General features: G+C 36.9%; 1 protein-coding gene across 2 annotated transcripts in view; it reads left to right on the forward strand.

The window, feature by feature from the left end:
• The first annotated feature begins 783 nt into the window (after positions 1-783).
• The window catches only part of Shprh (SNF2 histone linker PHD RING helicase), an 82,996-nt gene continuing 59,836 nt past the window's right edge, over positions 784-23,943 (forward strand). Inside the window, exons 1-9 of one of the 2 annotated variants that reach the window (XM_074072637.1) lie at positions 784-993; positions 10,719-11,382; positions 13,822-13,951; positions 15,910-16,125; positions 18,256-18,334; positions 18,989-19,139; positions 20,984-21,092; positions 21,598-21,854; positions 23,250-23,906. In XM_074072637.1, coding sequence (XP_073928738.1) covers positions 10,741-11,382; positions 13,822-13,951; positions 15,910-16,125; positions 18,256-18,334; positions 18,989-19,139; positions 20,984-21,092; positions 21,598-21,854; positions 23,250-23,906 — 2,241 coding nt within the window. In that variant the 5' untranslated portion in view covers positions 784-993; positions 10,719-10,740. Of the gene's footprint in view, positions 994-10,718; positions 11,383-13,821; positions 13,952-15,909; positions 16,126-16,461; positions 18,340-18,988; positions 19,140-20,983; positions 21,093-21,597; positions 21,855-23,249; positions 23,907-23,943 lie in introns of those variants that run through there. The other variant, XM_074072633.1, reaches the window with a different exon arrangement.

Consider the following 23,943-nt stretch of genomic DNA (forward strand, 5'->3'; position numbering starts at 1 on the left):
ACATGTTTTCAACTTGCCTCATGAAGTACTGGATAAGACAACTTATTGCCTTCTAAACTGACATGGGGGTAGCTCATGCAAATTATTTTTTTGGGGCTATTTTTGAGATCTGTAATATGGTCTATACTGGGTAACCTATGTATTATTCTGGACGTTCATCAACTTCAGTTCTTTTAGGCAGGAACATGCTTCAGTGTTTCTGAGATCACACCCCAGATGCCTCTCTGCAGCACATATTGAGTTCTTATTATGTTGTAAGTATTCACAGAGATCTCTGTGTTTCCTGGGTTTAGTTTACAGGATCCTGGTTCTGCAGACTCTGTTATTCCAAAGTTAACCAAGGGCAGGTTTAACTCTATGAGAACCACGCAGCAAAGGAAAATAGACTTCAGACAGTGGGAGGCCAGTTGCTGCACAACACATGTAGTCTTCCTCTCATCTTAAAATATTATTTACATTTCCCTTTAATGTCTGAACATTTAATTGAAGAAGATAAGCTTCATTTGAAGCAATAAAATAGACGCTTTTGGAGCAGTCTTTCCTGCCTTTGTTATTAAAGCCGAAAACAATTCACACCAGCCCTCGCTGCAAGGTGAGCTTCGCCCACTCCGGGCGGAGTCCCGCCTCCTCCTTCGGGCTTCCAGCCAATCGCTAGTGACGGAAGGGAGCGGCAAGCGCTATCGCGAGACTCTAACGGTATCCAGAGACGGGCTTTACAGAATGGACTTGCGCAGAAGAGCTGTATGAAGCCCGAGCCGGGGAAAGGGGGCGGGGCGCCCCGACGTGCGCGTTCACCTGACCCCACGCTACCGCGCGCAGCCGGCTGCTGGGCGCTGTGACTTCTGGGTCCCCCGGGAAGCCCAACACAACCCGGCATAAAGCGCGCGCGCCCACCTTGGGCAGAGGTGGCGGATTCCTGCCCGGGTTTGCAGGGGTATTAGAAGAGCCTGGGCCTGGTGAAGAGAGACTCGAGGGACTTGGTGAACCAGCTAGGTAGGTGCTTGGGTGACCAGAGGTCAGGGGTCAGGGGACAGAGGTTGGGGAGGGGAGACGTTTCTGGCTTGGCAGGGCCACTGAGAGGGGACTTGAGGTGTCCCGGAGCTGCGAAAGCTCAATCCTGCGCGAGCCTCCCGACCTTTTTCCCATCCCAGACTTGCGGGCCTGTGGACCGACTGAGGGACTTTACGGGGAGAAGATGGGGGGCCGTGGAAAAGGGGGTTCGGGCCGGCCGGCGGGGTGTTCGGAGCCCCCTCTGCGGTCCTCCTCCTCGCGCGCCTGGTTTGCCCGGCCTGCTGGGAGTCGCTGAGCGCTGACAGCCTGGCCCCGACTCGCCGAACATCTGGGTGTTTTAGGAGGACAACCTATCACTATAGACATATCCCGGGGGGTCTCGACCTGGTGCGCGGGATGGTATGAAGTGAAACCGGGAGACAGAGACTTCCACTTTAGTCTGCCCCAAAGTTCTCAGCTACTTTGGAGTCAGGTCCATTGCATTCGCATTCAGAACCAGCCTGTGTTTTGACTCTGCGGTAAAAGTAGGTTCTTGAATGAAGATGTGATTTGATCTCGTGCACAATTAGTAAATAATGACCACTAAGCTTTGTGCCTTTTTTCCAAATGGCTTGGCATTAGCATGAAGTAGAAACTCGAGATGTTTGGTTTTTTTCCCACTTAAATTAACTTGAGGCTTCCGCTGAACAAAATAACAATTTTAGAGTCATCACTGCTATTTTTAATTTTCTTAGTGGGCGATAAGAGTGATGATATTCCCTTGAATAGAAATGATCTGTAATATCTGTACTGTCATCAGAAAGACTGGTTTATGATCAGTAACTATGCTGGAAGCAGAGCAGTGGTGTTGTGTCTGTACCAGATAACCTGCCTGTGCTGTAGCTTTGAAGGACCACTCACCCATAAGCTGGCCGTTGAGGATAAACTAGTTATCTTATGAAAGGTGCCATTATATATTCTCTTCAGGCCAGAAAGATTTGGGGGAAACAGAATTTGCTGGTGAAAAACCTGTTTATGGGGGGGGGGCTATAACTATCATGTGTGAGGGTTCAGTAGGAGTAAATATTCTCACCTTGCTGGAGTAAACCCTGCAGAGAAGGAAAGAATTGTGGTAATACTAGGTCATAAAGGACTTTTCAGTCCCCGGTAATGATTGCACTTGCTTGCATAAGCCAACACTTTGGACGAATGTGGCACAGGCCTGCTCCTTGTTGACCTGGATAGTCTGAACCCTGATCTGTCATGGATTTATTGTAATTCAGGGCTTGTGTGTATTTTTAATGAAGAGATAATAATTTGGAGATGAATTTGCCAACTGTACATCACTAGGACAAAATACCTGAGAAAAACAATTTAAGAGAAGGAAAGGTTTGTTTTGACTCATGATTTCAGTCCATGGTTGGCTCCATTACTTTTAGGACTATGGTGAGACAGAACAGAACGGTGGTGGGAGCATGTGGTAGAAGATGCTGCTCACCTCTTGGCATCCTGGAAGCAAAAGCAGAGGCAGGGAATAAGATATAAAACCAGGTCATACCCTCAGTGACCTGTTCCTTTAAGGTTTCAGCTCCTAAAGTTTCCACCACCTCCCAATAATGCCATCAGATTTTGAATCCACCAGTAGGTTAATCCATTGATGAGTTCAGAGCCCTTGTGAGCCAGAAGGCTTACCGCTGAACACTGCTTCATTGAGGATCAAGCTTTCAGCACATAAGCTTTTGGGGGACATCCAGATCCAAACCATAATAGAGAAAATTCTGAGTTTAAGTTTAATTGATAGTCATTTGTTGTTTCTCTTAATAACTTAATATTTATGTTTGTTTATTTCTAGCAAACCATGCTTATTTTCTGTTAAAGATGTAACGTGGTCAATTTTTTCTGTATTTTTCTGGGCCAGAAATAGTGAAAAGTACTCTCCTATTATCTGTAGTCATCAAGAATGTGGTAAGAGACTTCTCCATGAGGAAATGTGAATAAAGTGCTCAAATGGAAGGAGATATTCAGGAAGTTAAGAGGTCTTTGTTTTACCTTATTTTGTTTATCATTTACATCCTGGTATTGACCTGGCTTAGGGGGCACAATACTATATAGGATGCTATTTGAGCTTTCAAGTAGTTCACAGTGAATACTGGTACCAGTTGGGATCAAAGTGGAGAGGTTCTTAACTCAGCTGTCTTGGTCATAGAAGGCTTTCTAGGGAAGACTGGGAGAGCCACTGGCAAGAACTGGTGAAAGGACATGCACAGTAAAAAGTTTTCTGCATTTAAATACAGGGCAGTAAAAGTATGATCCATATAGAAAACTTTACATAATCATATTTATTCAAACACTGGTGTTTAAGGAAAAGTAGTAGTAGAACCATCAAAGGTGTGATTGATAGGTATGGAGACACATAGAGAAGGATATGGGATATGGTTACTGATATATAGAATTTCATGAGTATTTATTAACTGCCAGTTCTCATTTTAGTTTAAGAAGGTCTTCCTGGATAGGAGTTCCTTAGGGAAAGGCTCAACTAGATTTTTTTTTTCTTTTCTTTTTTCCTTTTGTGTGTGTGTGTGTGTGTGTGTGTGTGTGTTTGCTTATCTGAAAACTGGACAAAGGGAAAACCTTTGAAATACTTTGAGGCTCTAATATTAGAAGAATCACATTGAAAGCAAACATCAAAAGGAATGTATTACTTTTGGTGGTGTACATAATTTAAAGATACAGAATGGGTTTTACCAAAGAACAGCATAAATAGTTGAAGGAATGTGTTCTGGTTTAATAATATCTCTGTTACAAGTTTATTGTAAGAATTGTGGCACTACTTGTCAAGTTCCATTGACTGTCACTAGGCTGGCCAGCTATTCTATACTTTGGAAGGAAAGAGATTTTAGTAGGCAACTGGTTTCCATAATAAGGTTTCTCCAATTTGGTGGCACAGTGGAATATTTTAGGAAGACTTAAAAGTAATGGGCACAGTGCTATAGCCCTACCCCCAGTCATTGTGACTTAATTGGCTTGGGTATAACATTGGCATCAAGACTTTTAAAATTTCTCTTCTTGTAATATACATTTAAGTTTAAAAAACACTCATCTGTGTACCACATTAATGTTTGGTTATAGTAATGTGTAGTTTAGAATAGCCTTAGGATGATAACAATTGAAAGTACAGTTAAGGAATTCATGTTAAACTCTGGGAGTGTGCTATAGTACTTCAGTTATTCTAATAATCCTTGTTTCTTCCCCAATTTAGAGATGAGAAAACTTGCACAGAATAGTTAGAAACTATTTCAGTGTCACATAGTGAGCCACGGTAGAAATTACAGTCTAAGACTTCAAAGTCCACATTCTCCCCTGCAAGCCACATTGCTTTGGAGATGTGACTCTATAGCCAGTTGCTTTTTGAGCTTTCAGAGTTATGTTAGATGTGCCATATTTTGTAACTGGTGCAATTCTCTTCCATCAATTCCCAACCCATATCCATGCTTTTGGCATGTATGTACTGTTCTGTAAAGAAGTGTAGTATATTTCCCATCTCTTGATTGTGGTTCCATCACTGTGACTAAGAAGTCACATAAGCTCATGGACACCAACCTCCTTTGAGTCACAGGGCCCGCATGCTCCTAAATAACAGAAATGTTCTGTCAGCCAGGAAGAAGGATAGACTTTAGGTGGGTAGTAATGTTACTTCAGTCTCTTTTGTGGTTACTAGTCTATTCATATTTTCTATTTTTTGAACCAATTTTGCTCACTTACAGCTTGTTAGGAAATTAATCCATTTTATCTAGATTTTTCAAGTTTATTAGAATAAAGCTCTTCTTACTATTCTTTTATAATTTTAAGCTCCGATTGCATCTAATCTTTGTTTTGGCTATTTGCATTAGCTTTATTAAGGTCTAATTTATATATAATAGAATACAATAATTTTAAGCGTACAATTTGATGAGTTCTGACAAACATATAGTACGTAATCATATAACCACCATCATAGGGCGCTTATGTCATCTCAGATCTTTCCCTCCTGCTCCTTTGCTGTCAGTCACCTCGTTTCACTTCTTAGCTCCTAGTTACTGCCAATCTGCTTTTCTATCATTGCCTTTTCTAGAATTGCACGTAAATGGAATCAAATGGTATGTGGTCTTTCACATCTAGCTTCCTTCATAATGTTTTAAAAATTCACCCATTTTGTTGTATGAATCAAGAGTTTATTTCTTTTCTTCACAGAATAGTATTCCATTGTATAAGTATGCCAAGTTTATTTATGTGTTCAACAGTTGATGGCTATTTGGGTTATCTAATGTTATTAGAAACTGATAGACTTTTTTTTTTTTGGTTGTTCTGGGGTTTGAACTTAGGCCTCATGCTTGCCAGGCGGGTGCTCTACCACTTGAGCCACTCCACCAGCCCAGAAACTGAAAGGCTTTTCCAAAGTGTTTCTACTGTGGCGGAATGTTTGAGAATTGAATTCTGGTTGCTACACACCCCCAGGGTTTTAAGTTGTAACCATCCTAGAGCATATGGAGTGGCATCTCCCTATGTCTGTAGTGGTCTTAATGTCTGATGATGGTGACATTATCATGTGCTTATTTGCAACTTATAGATCACTTTTGGTGAAACATGTTCAAAATTTATGTCCATTTAAAAATAAGTTTATTTCACTGTCTATCTTAGTGTTGATTTATAAAAGTTCTTTATATATCCTGCAAACATATCCTTCATCAGGTATTTGTTTTGCTAATGTTCTCTTCCATCCGTGTTTGCCTTCTTCTTTCCATAACAATCTTATGAAAAGCCAAAGTACTTCATTTAGGTGTAACTTCATTTATCATTTTCTTTGTCTCTAGTTTTTGGGTCTGATTTCCTATTTTAAAATTTTTGCCTCTCCCTCCTTAATCCAATGTCACTTAAATTTTTTTAATTTATTTTTTATTTATTTTTATTGTTTTATTCATATGTGCATACAAGGCTTGGGTCATTTCTCCCCCCTGCCCCCACCCCCTCCCTTACCACCCACTCCGCCCCCTCCCTCTCCCCCCCTTCAATACCCAGCAGAAACTATTTTGCCCTTATTTCTAATTTTGTTGTAGAGAGAGTATAAGCAATAATAGGAGGGAACAAGTGTTTTTGCTGGTTGAGATAAGGATAGCCAAACAGGGAGTTGACTCACATTAATTTCCTGTGTGTGTGTGTGTTACCTTCTAGGTTAATTCTTTTTGATCTCACCTTTTCTCTAGTTCCTGGTCCCCTTTTCCCATTGGCCTCAGTTGCTTTTAAGGTATCTGCTTTAGTTTCTCTGCATTAAGGGCAACAAATGCCCTTAGATGTAACTTCATTTATCATTTTCTTTGTCTCTAGCTTTTGGGTCTGATTTCCTATTTTAAAATTTTTGCCTTTCCCTCCCTAGTCCAATGTCACTTAAATTTTTTCCTCTATTTAAAAAGTTTTATAGTTTAAGCTTTTATATTTTAGGTATTGTCTGTTTGAGGTAATTCTTATATATGTTATATGGTAAAGGTCAAGGTTCATTCTTTTTGCATACGGATATCCATTTATTGAAAGGAATATACTTTCCCCATCAACTGCCTTTGAATTTCTTTCAAAAATTGATGGTCTGGGGCTGAGGTTATAGCTCAGTGGTAGAGCATTTAACCTGGCATGCATGAAGCCCTGGGTTCACCTACTGCATTTAAAAAAAAAAAAAGTCAGTTATCATGTGTGGGTCCATTACTGGACACTTAATTTTGTTCCATTGATCTGTGTGTCTGTCTTTGCATCACTGTCACACTATTTCGATTATTTTTGGCATAAGTCTTGGAATTGGTGTAATTCGTTCAACTTGATTCTTCTTTTTCAAATTGTTGAGGCTTCTAGATCCTGGACATTTCAGTATGAATTTTAGAACCACCTTGTTCCTTTCTACAAAAGAAGCCTATTGGCATTTTGAATGAGTTTGCTTTGACTCAGTAGATCAATATTGAGGACTTGGTGTCTTGATATTTTGTCTTTCAGTCTATGAACATAGTACAAATATAGCTTTGTGAATATACTTCTGTGTAATTTTTCTATCTTTATGTATGCTTGAAAGTTCTTAGAATAACAATTTTTAATTCAAAAAGTTGACTATCTTTTAAAGAAATTTAAAACAAGAAAAGTCCTATTGTAGTACACATATATTTTCCATTTATGCCTTTTATTACTTTGCAGAGGTATAGATTTCCATTTAATATTACATTTCTTCTACCTGAGAACTTGTAACATTTGTTGTAGTGTATGTCTGCAAGTAGTAAATGCTTTTGACTTTTGTCACCCATTCACCTTTATTTTTGGAAGATATTTTACCAGAGTTAGCATTCCAGGTTGAGGGAAGTGTCTAAATCAGAGAGGTAGGACTTGGAAGGATCCTATTGCTTTTTGACAGTTTAATTATGGCTTACGATTATCCTTGTGTTTGCGCTCCATGGGTTTCACTGATCTTCTTGGTTTCCTCATTGATAGTTTTTTGTTGTTGTTGTTTTAATCAAGTTTGGAAATTTTTCTTGCATGATATTCTCAAATATTTTTTCTTACACTCCTCCCTTTCTTTTCCTGTTGAGATTCCAACTCCATGGCCTGACATTCTCTAATAGGTCTCTGATGCTATTTGTTTTTCCACTCTTTGTTTATCCCTTTACTTCATTTTCAGTAGTTGCTTTCTCACTGGGCTTAAACACCCTCTGCTTGTTTTAAATTTTAATTTTGGCATGTCCAGTCTGCTAATCTCATGGTATAAACCTTTCATTTCAGACACTGTGCTTCCATGTACATTGGTTCTATCTCACTTCCTTGTGTATCTTCTATTTCTCTTCATCATTTTTGTGTTTTCCTGTACCATCTTGAACATATTCAGAATATCTGCAATAACTATTTGAATTTTTATGTCTTCTAATTATGCCATCTGTGACATTTCAGGGTCTTTTAAAAAAAATTTTGCCATGGGTCGGTCTTGTGTGTGTTTGCTTTAACCCCAGGCAAGGTTTTTTTGTGTTTTTTTTTTTTTAATTTGATGCCACATATTTTGTTAAATTTTGTGCTTGTTTTTAAGGTTTGTTTGGATGGGTTCAGAACAAAGTCATTTTTATTTTAGCTATTAATCAAGGCTAATTTGATAAGACAGTTCTCACTTCTGAGAACTATACATGTTTCCTCCTTTATTGGAGGTTTTTCCATAAACTATTCTGAGTATGGGCTTCAGGGATTGTTGTGCCTATTTATGTTGGTTGGTTCTTCAATTTTGACTATTTCCCTCAACTACAAATACAAATCATTACCATCTCAGAGATAAAGGGCCTCAACAGTATGTGCAGCTTCTTCCAGGCTGGTTTTTTGTGTTACAAATTTTGTTTTCTTAACTCAAAAGAGACCACCAGACTGTTGAGTTCTCCCTTCCTATGCTGCTCCTGGAATCTCTTTCCTAGGCACAAGCTGGGAGAAGAGCCACCAACCACCCTGCTTTGCCTGGTACTGAGGAGCTTCGTGGGGTTCAGGGCTTTCATTACTTGAATGGGGATGTCCCAGGCAAGCCAGGAATTGTTGGTTAGAGCTGTAAAAATTTATTTCCTTTGCTTTACTTTTTCAGAGATCACTGTAACAGTTGCTTCGTACTTACATCCATTCTGCTGTTGAATCATTAGCCTGCTTTTTTTTCTTTCAAATTTAATTAATATACTTTGTTCTTCTAAAGTTGCTCAGCATCTTCTGTTTTAGTCATCTTTTGGTGTTGTTGCTTCCACCGTTGAACATGGAAGCCCTCTTGATGATGCTTTTCTCTGTTGCACTAGAACATTGCTGCTGTTGCTTAACTTTTCAGTCTGTGTTGTTCTTTATTTTTTTTCTTTTTTTGTTTTTGTTTTTGCAGTACTCGGGTTTTAACTCAGCAGCACTCTACCACCTGAGCCACACTCCCAACCCTTTTTGTTTTAGTTGTTTTTTAAGCAGGGTCTTTTGTTCTTCCTTAGATTACAGTCCTTCTACCTGTGTCTCCCACATAACTAGGATCTTAGACGCGAACCATCTTGCCCAGCTTCTTTGTTGAGATGGGGTCTAGTTTTTTGCCCTCTGGCCTTGAACCACAGTCCTTCTAATCTCTGCCTTCTGAGTAGTTGGGATTATAGGGATGAACCACCAAGCCCAGCTTCCTTTGTCTTATTTTTCAGGAATTCTCTCTGCTCAACTGAGATTTCCTCTAGTGGTTTTGTTTTGTCCTGTTTTAAACAGGATTTGTAATTGAATTTTTTTCACTAAGACACCTTTTTCATCCCTTCCAGGATTGGTATCATATTATTAGGGATGGGGAGTTAGTAGCAATAAAGGAGTATGTTATGATCAGTTTGTCTTCAAGAAACCAAAACACAATTTATTGTCTGTCTTATATTAGAGTCCATGATTTAATTTATAATTATTTTGTATCTTTCCCTAAAATAGAGCACAGTGCTAAGTACTTAGTGGAGACTTGGCAAATACTAATTGGATTTTATCTTAAAAATGGATTTATTACCTTGTGTAGGTGGCTTGTGCCTGTAATCCTAGCTACCGGGGAAATTGAGATCAAAAGAATTGTGGATCCAGTCCAGGCCAGCCAAAAGAGTCTGTGAGACCCCATCTCAATAGAAAAAAGTGGGTGTGATAGAGCATTCCTGTATTGCAGCTACAGCAGGAAGCCTTAAATAGGAGGATCAGGGTCCAGGCCAGCCTGGCCAAAATTCAACACTGTATTTCTAAAATAACCAGGGCAAAAAGGGCTAGATGCTTGGCTCAAGTGGAAGGGTACTTCCCTATGAAGTACAAAGCTTTGAGTTCAAATCTAGTACCATCAAAAAATTTTAATGGAATTATTGAGAACATTTCTTAAATTGTACTTAAAGCCAAATTTTAATTTTTTATATACTCCCCGACCCAGCTGCTAAGCTAGAATAGACACTGTCATTGTGACTGTGTTTATCTCTGTGAATTGTCCTATATTGCATGTAGGAATTGGCTGCTGTTGAAGCAGGTGTAGTTCGGGGCAGACCTTATCAAGCTGCATTCAGCTCTGTTTCCTCCTTTGAGATGATTATGCTCTCTTCTCTTTTATCCCCTGTAGTTTTTTCTTTTCCTTCTTTTCTTCAGTATCTGTCCCATTTCTCCTAGTTGCCATCACCATCTTCTTCCTTATTAGCTATTCATTTTTTGTCTGCTATTTTTATTATTTAAAATTTTTATCTATACTTTCATTTTTCCCCTTTGAAAAAGAAAATATATTTTTAGGTGTTTTTAAGCTATGTAAGGGTCAAGTGAAGTTTTTTTTTTTTTAATGCTTTGGGATTATAAAACAAAATTGGAATTCTGTAGCAATAATATGAGTTTAAATATAACTGACAATTCAAATTAGCATTTCCAGGCTATTAGAAACTTACCTTCCTATCATGTTGCTTATCAAGTGTAGTTTTAGAATTTATTTTATACAACAGATTGTCTTTTCTAAATTTGTCCATTAAAGACCAATAAAACTGTTAGAATTTATTTGATAAATGAGATTGTGGGTGATGTGCTCCTTAGCCATGTGTGGCTTAGTTTACCCGTTCCTTTTTGCACATCTCTTGGAAGATTTATGTATGTGCTTGTAAGTTCAGGCTGACTTTTTCATGTGGGATGCTTGCCTATTCTAATCCTCTCTTGGTGTGCCCACTGTTTCGTTTATCTTCTAGCATTCACGTCTGCCACGTGAAAATGAGCAGCCGACGGAAATGTGCTCCTCCTGTGAAGGTGGATGAAGAAAAGCAACAGCAGCTTCGTTGGAACATGCATGAGGACCGGAGGAGTGAGTTGCTCACCTTGACTGATGATGAGCAGCCATGCCCAGGTGCAGACTCCTCTCCTGCTCACTTCATCTTGCTGGATGATAGTCCTCAGGAAAAGCTGGCTCGCAGGCCTAAGAAGAGGTGTTCTGAGGCTGTGAGCTTCTCAGAGCCAACTGAAAAAGACGAGACCTCTGCTGGTGTTTTTTCCTGTTTGTCTGTGAAGTTGAATGTTGTGATTTCTCCCTATCAGTTTGATAATTCTTGGAAAGCACATCTGGGAGAGTTAACTCTTCAGCTTCTTCCTGAACAGAGTTTAATTGAAAATTTTTCTGAACGGAGTTTTACATTGATGAGTTCAGAATCAAGCAATCAGTTCCTGATCTATGTTCATTCAGAAAGTGAAGACTTAGAGAAACAAGAAAAAGGAATAAAAGAATCGATCAGCTTTTGTGATAAGGGTATTCGAGTGGAGTCATCCTTCAGTGGTGAAATGTTGGAAGATTTGGGATGGCTACAAAAGAAGAAAAGAATAAAACTTTACCAAAGACCAGAAGGAAATCACATTATCAAGGTATTCAACTTCTGTAATGAGTTTTAAAGTTCTTCTTACATTGGCAGTTCGTTTTGAAGGTAACTTAGAAGGAAGGTCTGACAGACTAGCAATAAGTCTTAACTGCTAAGTTTAAAGTATACTTTATTTTGGACTTTGAATAACTGTAACAGCTGTTTTGTAGCTATTCATTTTGAAGCTATACTTTTTCAAGATGACCCTTCTGTTTCCTCCTTTCTATCTATACTCTTGTCTGTCTGTACTTGTTTTGTTCTCATCTCTATCTCTCACTGCAACAATCATTTGACCCTTTCTCTGGTTTCTGTCTTTCATTTTCAGATCCCTCATCTACTTTGTTTCAGGGATAGTACAATATGAATACAAATCTTTCCTGCCCAGTGAACCAAATAGCATCTTTCTAATCCTTTGATAGGCCCCCTGAGCCTCTTTTGTCACTTGTCTCAGGAACTCTAAAATGATTTGTTTCCTGCATATACCCTGTTGTCTTTTTGCGTCTGCATTTCCTCTGACAGTTCCTTTGCCTAGATTGCTCCCTTTCCTTTCTCTACTAACTCTTGGCCTTTCTTTAATATTCTGTCATTTTCTTAAATTCCATGGCTGGTGGTATACTCTTCTCCCTGAATACCTAATGTATGTTTTGACTTTTGTTTTGGCTACTTGTAGTATGCTTACGTTTTGGATCCTTCCCTCATTGCTAGATGGAATGAAGTCTTTTATCTTCACAGCCTCGTAAAGGGCTTGGTACCTAACAGATTTTCAGTAAATGAATGGATAAATTTGTAACTCATTTATAGCTTTGCCATTTACTAGCAACTAGCCGTATAATTTTGTCTGTGATTTTAACTTTTTTCCAATTGAAATGTAAATAATACCCATTCTTTCACTTTAGAATTGTGTTTAAAAGTCAAATGAGATAATATATATGAATGTATTATAAAAAGATTAATACGCTTTCCTGCTAAAACTTGAAAGAAAAAGAAATTCTGAAATGCTCAGTCACCTTTGCTGAACTGAATAGTTTTGTTTTCTTCTTTTGGCATATTGGAATTTCAACTCTGCCTCATGCTTGCGGGTACTACCACTTGAGCCATGCTTCAACCCTTTTTCTTTATCTTTCAGGTAGAGTCTGATGTTTTTTACCCATGTTGACCTATAATCTTCCTACTTGTGCTTCTGGCACAGTGGGATGACAGGCACACAACACCATCCTCAGCTTTCTTTGTTGAGATGGAGTCTCATAAACTTTTTGACTGGACTAATTAGTCCAGTCCGATCCTCCCAGTCCTGCCACCTGAATGGCTAGGATTATAGGCATGAATCTCTCACCCCATAGCTTGAAAACTGTTTCTTATGCATTCTCACTTTAAAAAGTAATTACATTTATAATGTATTTATAGTGTCAGAACTGACCAAAGCACAGGAGAAAATTTAGAAGTATTAGACTGCAGCTACTTCTTTCCTGAATAATGAAACTACATAACCAAGTAACTCTCTACCTATTGATTGTAAGTACAAAATTGAGGTTCAGTGGTAACAAGTATGTAAGAATTCATGGCCTGTATGTCTGCAAATGATGTCTTAATCTATTTTCCCAATCTTGATTTTTATAAATATTTAAATATTTATTGCCACTGTAGTAAGCCATCTCAAGGTAAACACCAGATCAATCCAAATAATAAGGAAATATAATATTTGGCACTCATTCCATGTAATGCTGAGGAGTTCTTTTTCTTTGGTGAAAGGATAGAGTATCTCAGTGATTAGGGAATCAGCCTCAACATCTGGAGAAATGAAGGAAACTGGCATTTATGGTCTACCATTAGAAAATTTTAAAATTGTATTATTTAGGCTCTCATGGGCTTCTTTTTATTTTGTAAACGATAACATTTGAGTCAAAATAATCATTACATTTCTTATTTATTTATCCTTAATATGAATGTTAGTATTCAAATTCAAGTATTTCAGTTGCACAGTTTCATACTGCATTGTTTCACTAGTCAAGGTACTTAACATTGGTCAAGGTCTGTTTTCCTATACATTTTAATATTTAATCTGATAATAAGGTTTCCCGAATTAGCTGTGCATAAGTATCTTAGCATATGTAGTACAGTCTTTTGGGGAAATCTGCATTTTTAACAAACTTCACTAATTATCTGATACTCATCAGGCTTTGGAATCAGTGCCTTGGAAGTAGAATTTGGTGTTGGTTTCAGCAAGGGAAATATTTTTTTCCAGCAACTCAAGTGTTACAACACATAATGAATTCATCATTGGCAGTAAACATATGTGGTATAATGTGGTAGGTCTGCATGTTGTGTTTGTGGACAGACACTGTGAATACCTGTAAACATGGTGATACCAAAAAGTGTTTTGTCTCACGCCCTCTTAAAGAATGGTGTATTCCAGTAAAACCATTTTGATGTTGCCAATTCTTTGTAGGTTGGGATTTATATTCTGGAAGCTGGCCTAGCAAAACTAGATTTTTTCAGTGATGCAAATTCAAGAATGAAAAAGTTCAATCAACTCATGAAGAGAGTGATGGAAAAGTTATACAATTTTATTATTCCAGGTAATTTTTAAGGTAAACTTTAAAATTGCTGTTAGTTTGGAGTTGTAGGCGTTCCTCAACTCCTACACATAACAACCAGAAAAACAGGTAATAAATACAATAAAAATTAAATGACCTACATAAAATCACCTTGTAGCAAAATTATACTCATCTAAAATGTTCTTATTAATATAATTTTTTTCATTTTTCTTTATTTGCTTAGCACTGTGCTTAACTTGTAGTAAATATTCAAGAAATGTTTGCAGAGTCAATATGCAAGTCAAAAGTCAGAGTCTAAATGTATGTGATCTTGTTGAATTTTATTCATCATGCCAGAGATCCTTGGCTGGTCTTTGTTCTACCTCTCCTTTGCAGTCTGACAAATAATCTCAAAACCCTGGTTTATATAAAGGCCACATGACATTGCTGTTTCTTGGTAAGACAGTGTATCCTTGGTCAGGACTGCAGTTTCAGAATTGCCTGTCATTGGTGCCAAAGGAGAGTGTGGATGGCTTGGTGCAGCCAACAGCACTACTGGAAACAGCTCACATTCTCCAGTTCTGCCTGGAGAATTAGCAGATAAGCGTTATTTTCAGGTACAATTTATAGAACATTCTTATACTGGAATATTTTGGAAATCACTTTCTAATCTTAGTCATTAAGTTGATCCTAAGCACATTATTTCAAAACTTCATAACCTATAATACTATTAATAGTAAATTATTTTGCAAGTTACACACTTACAAGGAGGAAAATCTGGTTTCAGAATTAGAAGGAATGCTTTCAAGTACATCCAAAACTTCTTAAAATTTATGAGAATTCTGTTATTCTGCCTTTAAAAAAAAATACAATTTGAACTTCTAAATACATTGTTTCTTAGGAAAACTTCAAATTAAAATTTAGATATTTGATTATGTAACTGTTGTAATAATATGAAATAAGCAAGTGTGTAACTATGCATTACTTGTGTGGTTTTGAAAATCCCAGTTTTTTATGTAAAAAAAATTAAGTTTTGTATTTTTTGGTGTAATCTTTTAGTTCTAGATCATAGTAGGTATGTCCTATAAAACCATACAAGCCTCTTTGAAAGCAATTCAGAAATAAATGGTTAATTTCTTCCCCTTGAAAAATGATATTTTTAATAAGGAATCACCTTAGGTGGGATATAAATTTGTTTATTATTTTTTCATGTTCCACAGGGCAATTGTGCCCACCCATGAATCTGATATTCTTACAAATTTATGTTATTAGTTTAAGCACTCATTTCCTAAGTAACTGATGCTGATACCAAATAAGTGTCTTTTTTAGCATAAGAAATAGAATGGGAATATTTCTAATATACATAGGAAAATTATATCATCCCTGTAATCCTGGCATTATCATTAGACTGAGGCAGGAAGATTACAAGTTCCAGGCCAGCCTGGGTTACATAGTGATACCCTGTTTCAAAAAACCAAAATAGTAAACAAAAAAAATTTGAAAATTGTATCTTGCATATGGATGTAAAATTGAGATACATTATCATTTTATAAAGTGCAAAGTATACTCACATTCAGTTCCTCATACTGTCATTAATATCCACAATGGTCAAAGCATGTGTCAACTTCTCTAAGGAAAACAAAAGACTGCCTTTGCTCTCAGTGGGGATGACAAGTACACGAGTGATTTCAGTACCAGATAGATTACAATGCGCTGTTAAAGCCAAAGTCCAAAAAGATCATGTGAACATAGAAGAGAACATTAATTCCAGCCTGGGAAAACAAGAGAAATGCCATAGAAAAAGTAGCAGATGAACTATCTTGAAGAACAATGGGTACATTTTCTGCTCAGTGAGGAATTGATAAGGATTTTCAGTCACAGAACATACTGTGCAAGGTGCTGGAGTGGGATGAGTGCATGGTGTCTTCTTAGAATAGGAATTGCCTGTGGTTATACCAGGCAGGTCAAATTGTGAGTGCATTTCTGTTGGATATACATAGATGTGTTGGAAGATGAGGAGGATTCGGAAAGTGAGACAGAGGGACAGGACATTGATGAGCTGTATCACTTTGTGAGGCGAACCCATCAACAAGAAGCGCGGCCAGTCCAAGTTGATGTCCAGCACCCTGCATTGACCCCTGTATTGAGGCCGTACCAGAGAGAAGCGGTCAACTGGATGCTGCGACAAGAGCATTTCAGAAGTGCTCCTGCTGGAGGCAAGTGTGCGATGCTTAAGGAGAGGTGCACCAATTACAAGGGTTGTGAAAGAAAGTGGGGACGGGGAGGAGCAATCATTAAGAAAGCACATTGAAGACAGGGTGGAACAGGAGTTACAGGAATAAAATTATTTTAATTTTATTCATAAAATAAAATTAATAAAAAATTAATTCATAAAAGTTTATTTAATGAATTTAAATTAATTCATTAATTAATACTATTAATTAATTAATTAATAATTAATAATGAATAAATTAATTCATTAATTAATACTATTAATTAATAGTATTAATTAATTTAATTTAATTATTTATTAATTTTTATTTAATAAAAAATTAATTCATAAAAGTTTAGCCTGACTTTTCTGGTGGCCTTCGTTGGAATTTTTAAAAACTAAAATTTGTTTGCAAGACTTGTCAGCTAAGAATTGCTTTTAGAACCTGGTCAGATAGGAATTCTGATATCCATCAGCATTACTTATTTGGAGATGAATGTTAATGACAAAACATGAATTTACAAAAGTGGGAGACTTCTGGGTGACTAATTTTCCTAGATTTACATTTTCTTTGCCCCCCTCCCAAAAAGAAATAATGAAAAGTCATCTATCAAGTATTTTTATTTTCTGCAATACTGGGGTTTGAACTCAGGGCCTGTAGTTGCTAAACAAGGACTACATATGTAGTCCTTTTGGCTTTAGGTTATTGTTCAATAGGGTCTCAAACTTTTTTCCCAGGGTTGGGTTTCTGGGTGTGTACCACCAATGTCCAGTGTCAACTGACCTCATTTCTGTGGGCCTGAAATGAGTCAGAATATTATGGCAGTGGGAGCATGCGGAGAAGGAGGCTATCACCTTTTGGCAACCAGGAAGCAGAGATCAAGAGAAAGGCTGGAGACAAGATAGAGTCCCCAAGGACTTGTCTCTAAAGACCTACTCTCTTTGCCTAGGTTCTCCCTCCTAAATTTCCATTATCTCCCAATAGCCCATCAGATTATAAGCCCATTGATGGATTAATCCATTAAAAAACTCAGAGCCTTCATGATCCAGTCATTTCCCAAAAGCCCTACCTCTGAACATTGCTGCATTGGGGACCACACCTTTAATATGTTAGCCTTTAGGAGACATTTCAGACCTGAATCATAGCATCAGTTAACACAGACTGTCCCTAAGTAGCCACTCGCCACACAGTTCTTGAGGTGAAATATGAATATCCAAATTGAGATGTTCTGTAAGTTTAAAATGTACTATGGATTTCAAGTAGTAACAAAACAAAGAATGAATGTAAAATGTTTTAATAATTTTTATCGATTATATATTGAGATAACATTTGAGTTACAATTCTATCAGACGGTACCGATGGGGGAGAGATTTGCTTCTTTCCACATAGTGTTTTTGTACTGTACTCCATACTGCACACATCAGTAATCCATTCTTCTTTTGCCACAAACATCTGGTTGATTAAAATCCCCATGTAACAGCAGGTCTTTTGTCCCTTGTGGTTCCCACAAATTAAAACTTTGTCTTTTAAATTTTGCATTTTATAAAAAAAGTTCATCTACTAATACCTTTTAAAAGCAACAAAAAATGACTTGCATTTCACTAGTAGATAGAGATGCACTTCCTATTTGCAGTTAATTTAAACAAGTTAACATATTAAGGGGAAAGACAGCAGAAGGTTCTGGTTGAAACAAGCTCAGTATTGAATATTAAGGTTTGAGGTACTGTTTTCCTCAATTAAGTAAGCCTGTTCTCCCACTCTCCAGCCCACGTAAGCGGCCAGTTATGGTTTGGGTAAATGTACTAGCTTATTAGCGTATGTCTTTTGCATAATTTTAAAATACCATCAACTTCTTGGATGACTTATAAAAGATAAGCTTTGTTGGGTAGGAGGTGGTTGTATATATTCCCACTGTCTTCCTGTTAACCCTCTGTATTTGTTACCCTGTGTTTCTGCCTTATTACTTAGGCATGTGCTAAGCAAGTGGCCTTTCCTGAATGAGACTTCTCAAGGACATAGGACTTCGGAATCAGTATTGCAGGATGTCCTGTCTCTTTATTTTTATCTTAATGTTAGTTTCTGACAGAAAGTAAAACAAACAAAAATTATTCTTATGGTTATACTTTTCTTTAGAAAGTTCTCTGCACTTCTTATGGCGAGAAATTGTTACATCTGAAGGGCTGAAACTCTACTATAATCCTTACACAGGCTGGTAAGGTAAAATTTTATTTACGTGATTGATTTAAAATATAACTATAGTGAGAAACTTTATGACATTGTAATATGTGCTCTTGGTTACTATCACGCATTCCTCAAAACAGAATGCTAAGTTAGTTTTCTTAACCATTTTTGTAACTAGGTAGATTTGTCATTTTTAGTAAATAAATGCATCTTAAGGACATAACTTAGTTACCAAGAACTCTTTAGTCTAAGTAAAGTGTTACCTTGTTTATTATAGACAAGTTTCTATACTTTTTATTAAACATGTGAATTTATATTTATTAACTGTTTTAGGGATCTATAAGCATAATTAATGAATCAGTAGTTATTGCCCTTCCTGTTTTTTACTTACGTATTCATAAAGGTCATACAAAGAAGGTAGACATGTTTCTTTTATTTACGAAAGAGAAAAATATGACAAATATTTATCAGCCCCACTCTTTTCAGACTTGTCAGCTCAGACAGTTTTTCGTTATTACAGTTCTTTTATCTATGGTCTGGAGATTTGAATTGTTTTACCTTAAGATATAATTTCAATAAACTTAGGCTTTTATGCATTCCTTCCAGCTGTTTTTATGATCACTAAGTAGGAAGAGTAAACTTTTCCTTACATTCCTGTGGTGTGTTTTCTTGATTTTTCCTTTAGCATCATCCGTGAGTACCCACATTCTGGGCCACAGTTGCTTGGTGGCATCTTAGCAGATGAGATGGGTCTCGGAAAGACAGTGGAGGTCTTGGCTCTGATTCTGACACATACTCGACAAGATATCAAACAAGACGCTCTCACCCTTCCTGAGGTAGGGAGGAGTATTGTCATGCTTGGGAAAGCAGGGGACATATGTTCCCAAACAGCATCATATAATGAACATTTGCTTGGTACTCGAGCCAGCACTTTCCGTTCACGCTGATGATTTTTATTAATGGTTAGTTAACTTCAAGTGAGCACAGGGAGTGGGATGTTTGTGACCTGGCAGAGTTTTCTCAAGTTTTGTTGGCCAAGTAGGAAGGGGATATGCAATCGACTACCACGCTTCCTACTAGCTGGCAGAGAAACTCCTTTAAACAGCATCATTGACTCTTCAGATGTTTTCTCACTGCTACAAGACTCTATATTACAGTAAATATTTAAGAACTATTTAAAAAATTATACAAATCTCATATATACATCTTAGACTCTAATAATGAGAACTTTTTGAAGGACAGGTAGTTTAATAGATTTTTAGAAGAAATAGACTCAAGTTCTTGTACTGAAACATGTAACTGTTTAAAAATGTAGATCTTAGAGTTTATATTCACTAAGGCAGCATGGTTTATAGCTCATATTTTCCAGTGATGAAATTTGAAGCTGACGTGTTAAACTCTGGTGAAATGAGACCACTGGTCAAGGACATAACTGCAGTTAATTACCTGTAGGGCCCACCAGGTTCACAACCTTAGTAAATTTGTAATCTCTTGATAGGATAGAGTTTGCAGAATTAGCCATTTGGACTTGAGTAGTGAATAGAAAAAAAAATCTATTTCTTGTAGAAAAATGAATCAGTGTAAGGTTTTAACTATTCATAACCTCTTTCTGGAATTTTCTACTCATTACTTATTTTAATTTGAAGTTATTATTTTCAGTATTATTTTAGATTCAATGTACTAATTCTGTTTTTAAAATACACCTTAAAAGATAATTTTAGAAATTCCACACTTTTTTTTTTCATTTTTCTTTTATTATTCATATGTGCATACAAGGATTGGTTCATTTCTCCCCACTGCCCCCACCCCCTCCCTTACCACCCACTCCACCCCCTCCCTCTCCCCCCCCAATACCCAGCAGAAACTATTTTGCCCTTATTTCTAATTTTGTTGTAGAGAGAGTATAAGCAATAATAGGAAAGAACAAGAGTTTTTGCTGGTTGAGATAAGGATAGCTATACAGGGCATTGACTCACATTGATTTCCTGTGTGTGGGTGTTACCTTCTAGGTTAATTCTTTTTGATCTAACCTTTTCTCTAGTACCTGTTCCCCTTTTCCTATTGGCCTCAGTTGCTTTAAGGTATCTGTTTTAGTTTCTCTGCGTTAAGGGCAACAAATGCTAGCTAGTTTTTTAGGTGTCTTACGTATCCTCACCCCTCCCTTGTGTGCTCTCGCTTTTATCATGTGCTCATAGTCCAATCCCCTTGTTGTGTTTGCCCTTGATCTAATGTCCACATATGAGGGAGAACATGATTTTTGGTTTTTTGAGCCAGGCTAACCTCACTCAGAATGATGTTCTCCAATTCCATCCATTTACCAGCGAATGATAACATTTCGTTCTTCTTCATGGCTGCATAAAATTCCATTGTGTATAGATACCACATTTTCTTAATCCATTCGTCAGTGGTGGGACATCTTGGCTGTTTCCATAAATTGGCTATTGTGAATAGTGCTGCAGAAATTCCACACATTTAGATAATTTATAATAATACACACAAATTTAGGAAGTAATAACTAATTTTAAGCTCTGGAATGAAAAATAATATTGTATATATGAAAAGAATGTTTAACCCTTTCATAATTGGGTAAAACTGTTTTGCATTTACTTAATGGAAGTAAGATTAATTTTAATGAATAACTCAGAATACTGAATGTGTGACTACTGAATGTTTCTATCAGGGAAAAGTGGTGAATTATTTCATCCCATCACATTGTTTTGGAGGAAAAGTAAAAGACACAGAAACTCAGATTATGGAATTCGAACCAAAAGAAAAAATTCAGTGCCCCCGTAAGTATGTCTCTCTAAGAAAATACATTCTTACAGTGATTTTTGTCATTTTTTTTCGTGTCTTGTAATTGTATGAATAATTGTTTTTGTAATTGTTATACTTTGTATAAATGGTTTTAACTGTAAGTCATATCTTAATAAAAATAAAGAGTTACTCTTTGTTTCGCTTGTGCAGGCACTTACTTGATTTATTGTATTTAGATTTCACAGCCCAGGATTGAAACCAAGCTTTGTTTATTCTCAAATACTACTAGCAAATGAGTTGCCTTTACTAATGGTACACAGACAGGATAATTATGAGAGTTGTCTTTTATAATTTTGAATGGTTGTTGTTTTGTAAGACTAATAAATTAACCTGAATAATTTATCCCTAGATTATTTCTATTACAATAATTTTTTATTTCAATTATTTTTCTTAGTCCTCAATATACATTAAGATTAACCAAGTTTCATTTTCATTTCATGTTAACCATTTTGGCTAAATTAGCATATCCTTTGCATTTAGCTACACGTGTGATGATCCTGACAGCTGTGAAAGAAATGAATGGAAAAAAAGGCGTTTCTATCCTTTCCATCTACAAGTATGTCAGTTCTATATATAGATATGATGTTCAGCGAAACAGGAGTCTTCTGAAACGGATGCTGAAATGTTTAATTTTTGAAGGTCTTGTGAAACAAATCAAAGGCCATGGTTTCTCTGGGACTTTTACATTGGGGAAGAATTATAAGGAAGAAGATATATGTGATAAAACAAAAAAACAGGTATTTTTTTCAGCATTTATTCAGTACTTTTATCTATATGTGTTGCCTTACAGAATAAGTTGACAGACCTCTACTTTGACCTTGAAGCTCTTACAGTCTGAAGATAAAATAAACACCTAGTTAGGGAAAGCACTTATGGCAATGGCTTATGTTTTCTCCCTTCTGAATGTAAGCTCCAGAGGAGTAGAAACTTAATTTTCATCTCCATTAAGCCCAGAGCAGAGCACTTGGCACATAACAAGTACTTAGTTGGGTGAGTTATAAAACTAGTTGGGTAGACATATTATCAGTTTAAGATAACTTCTTTATTTTATCATGTGCTGACAGAAGTTAAAAAGTTTGATTCACACTTTAGCAATATTAATAATGCCTTAAATTTGCATAATGCTTTTTAAACATTTCTAATCTTTCATATAAAATTCTCATTTTCCCAATGTTGTCATCTTATAAAACTTTTTTATTTTGTTAGAAAACTGCTTCCATTTGGCCAGCAATTTCAACTTGCTTTTAGGAAAATATTTGCAAACATAAATCAAGAAAAGACCAATGACAACCAGTCAAAATATGCAGCTACCAGATTGTCCACTGTGAAAGAAACAGCAGAAAAAAATTATATTTCCTGGAATAGGGAGTTCCTATATTATCCCCAGGCATCACAGAAGACTACAGTGAACTTCTATGCCTTTAGTAATCCTGCTGCTATCAGAAAATCTCCTCCAATTAATGCCATTGATTCTGTGTTAAGTGTCCTAACTCTTCTGTTTGACCTTAGCTCTGACACCACTTGGAAGGAGGTATTCCTACCACCTGTCTGCTCATCACACCCCCACTATGTTATATACCCCTCTTAGGTATTGCTATAGTACATTTCACTTTTTATTATTCAGAGACCTCTTGAGACCAGGGACCATATATTACCTATATTTATATCCTTAACATCTAATTATTCAAAAATAAATGCAGCAGGGGGCACAGAAAGTGAAAGAATAGGAATTTATTTGCTATTTGCAGTAAGTAGTACATTAACTTATTTTTTGAAGTACTTGGTGCTTTTGTAATTGCCCTTGTTTGTATGTTTATGTACTGTAAACTTGTACTATTTCATTGACTTAAGCAGACTATAAATTATAAGAAGTTAATACCAAAATGTCAATAGCTCTGTTTATCTTTCTGATCTTTGTTGTCTTCAGATCATACTTACATGGAGTAGAGCCTTTCACTTCTCTGCAGACTATAGAGAGGGTTCTGACAGTATAGATTAGAAAGCACTTAGCAAGAAAAAAGGGTAGCAAAGACTGGCTACTGGACTTTTTGTAAAGTATGTACAGAAAGTTGGGAGTTTAATTTCAGAAATATAACTGTTGGAATAAGTTAATTATATAATATTTTTTATAGGCAGTAGGAAGCCCAAGGAAAGTTCAGAAAGAATCCAGAAAAACAGGGAACAAGGACACAGACTCTGAATATTTACCATCAGACACTTCCGATGATGATGATCCTTATTATTACTACTGTAAGGCCAGAAAAAATCGTAGTAAACTGAGGAAAAAGCCTGTTTTTCTCACAAAAAAAGGAAAAAGTCAGCCTACCATCAATCCTGATTCACAAGGTTACTGTCCAGCTACTAGAGATTCTGCAGTTACTGATGTTTCTGTGTGCAGAAGTACATGTGCCTCTGAAGTCAAGCAAGATCAGGAAGCAAAGGACCATGCTAACTCTCTAAGTGCTGCTGGTCATGAGGTGCCCCATCATAACACCATGAGTCCCTATGATACCGCTGACTATCGCTTTGAGTGCATATGTGGTGAATTTGACCAGATAGACCGCAAGCCTCGTGTTCAGTGCCTGAAATGCCACCTCTGGCAACACGCAAAATGTGTGAATTATGAAGAGAAGAACCTGAAGATTAAGCCTTTTTACTGCCCCCACTGCCTCGTTGCAATGGAGCCAGTATCGACAAGAGCTACTCTGATCATCTCTCCAAGTTCCATCTGTCATCAGTGGGTGGAAGAGATCAACCGGCATGTGAGGTCTTCATCTCTTCGAGTCTTGGTAAGACACTTCGGGCTGAAGAGGGATAGAAACATGT

The sequence above is a fragment of the Castor canadensis genome, chromosome 1, assembly GCF_047511655.1.
Source record: "Castor canadensis chromosome 1, mCasCan1.hap1v2, whole genome shotgun sequence".
In the NCBI taxonomy this organism is placed as follows: domain Eukaryota; kingdom Metazoa; phylum Chordata; class Mammalia; order Rodentia; family Castoridae; genus Castor; species Castor canadensis.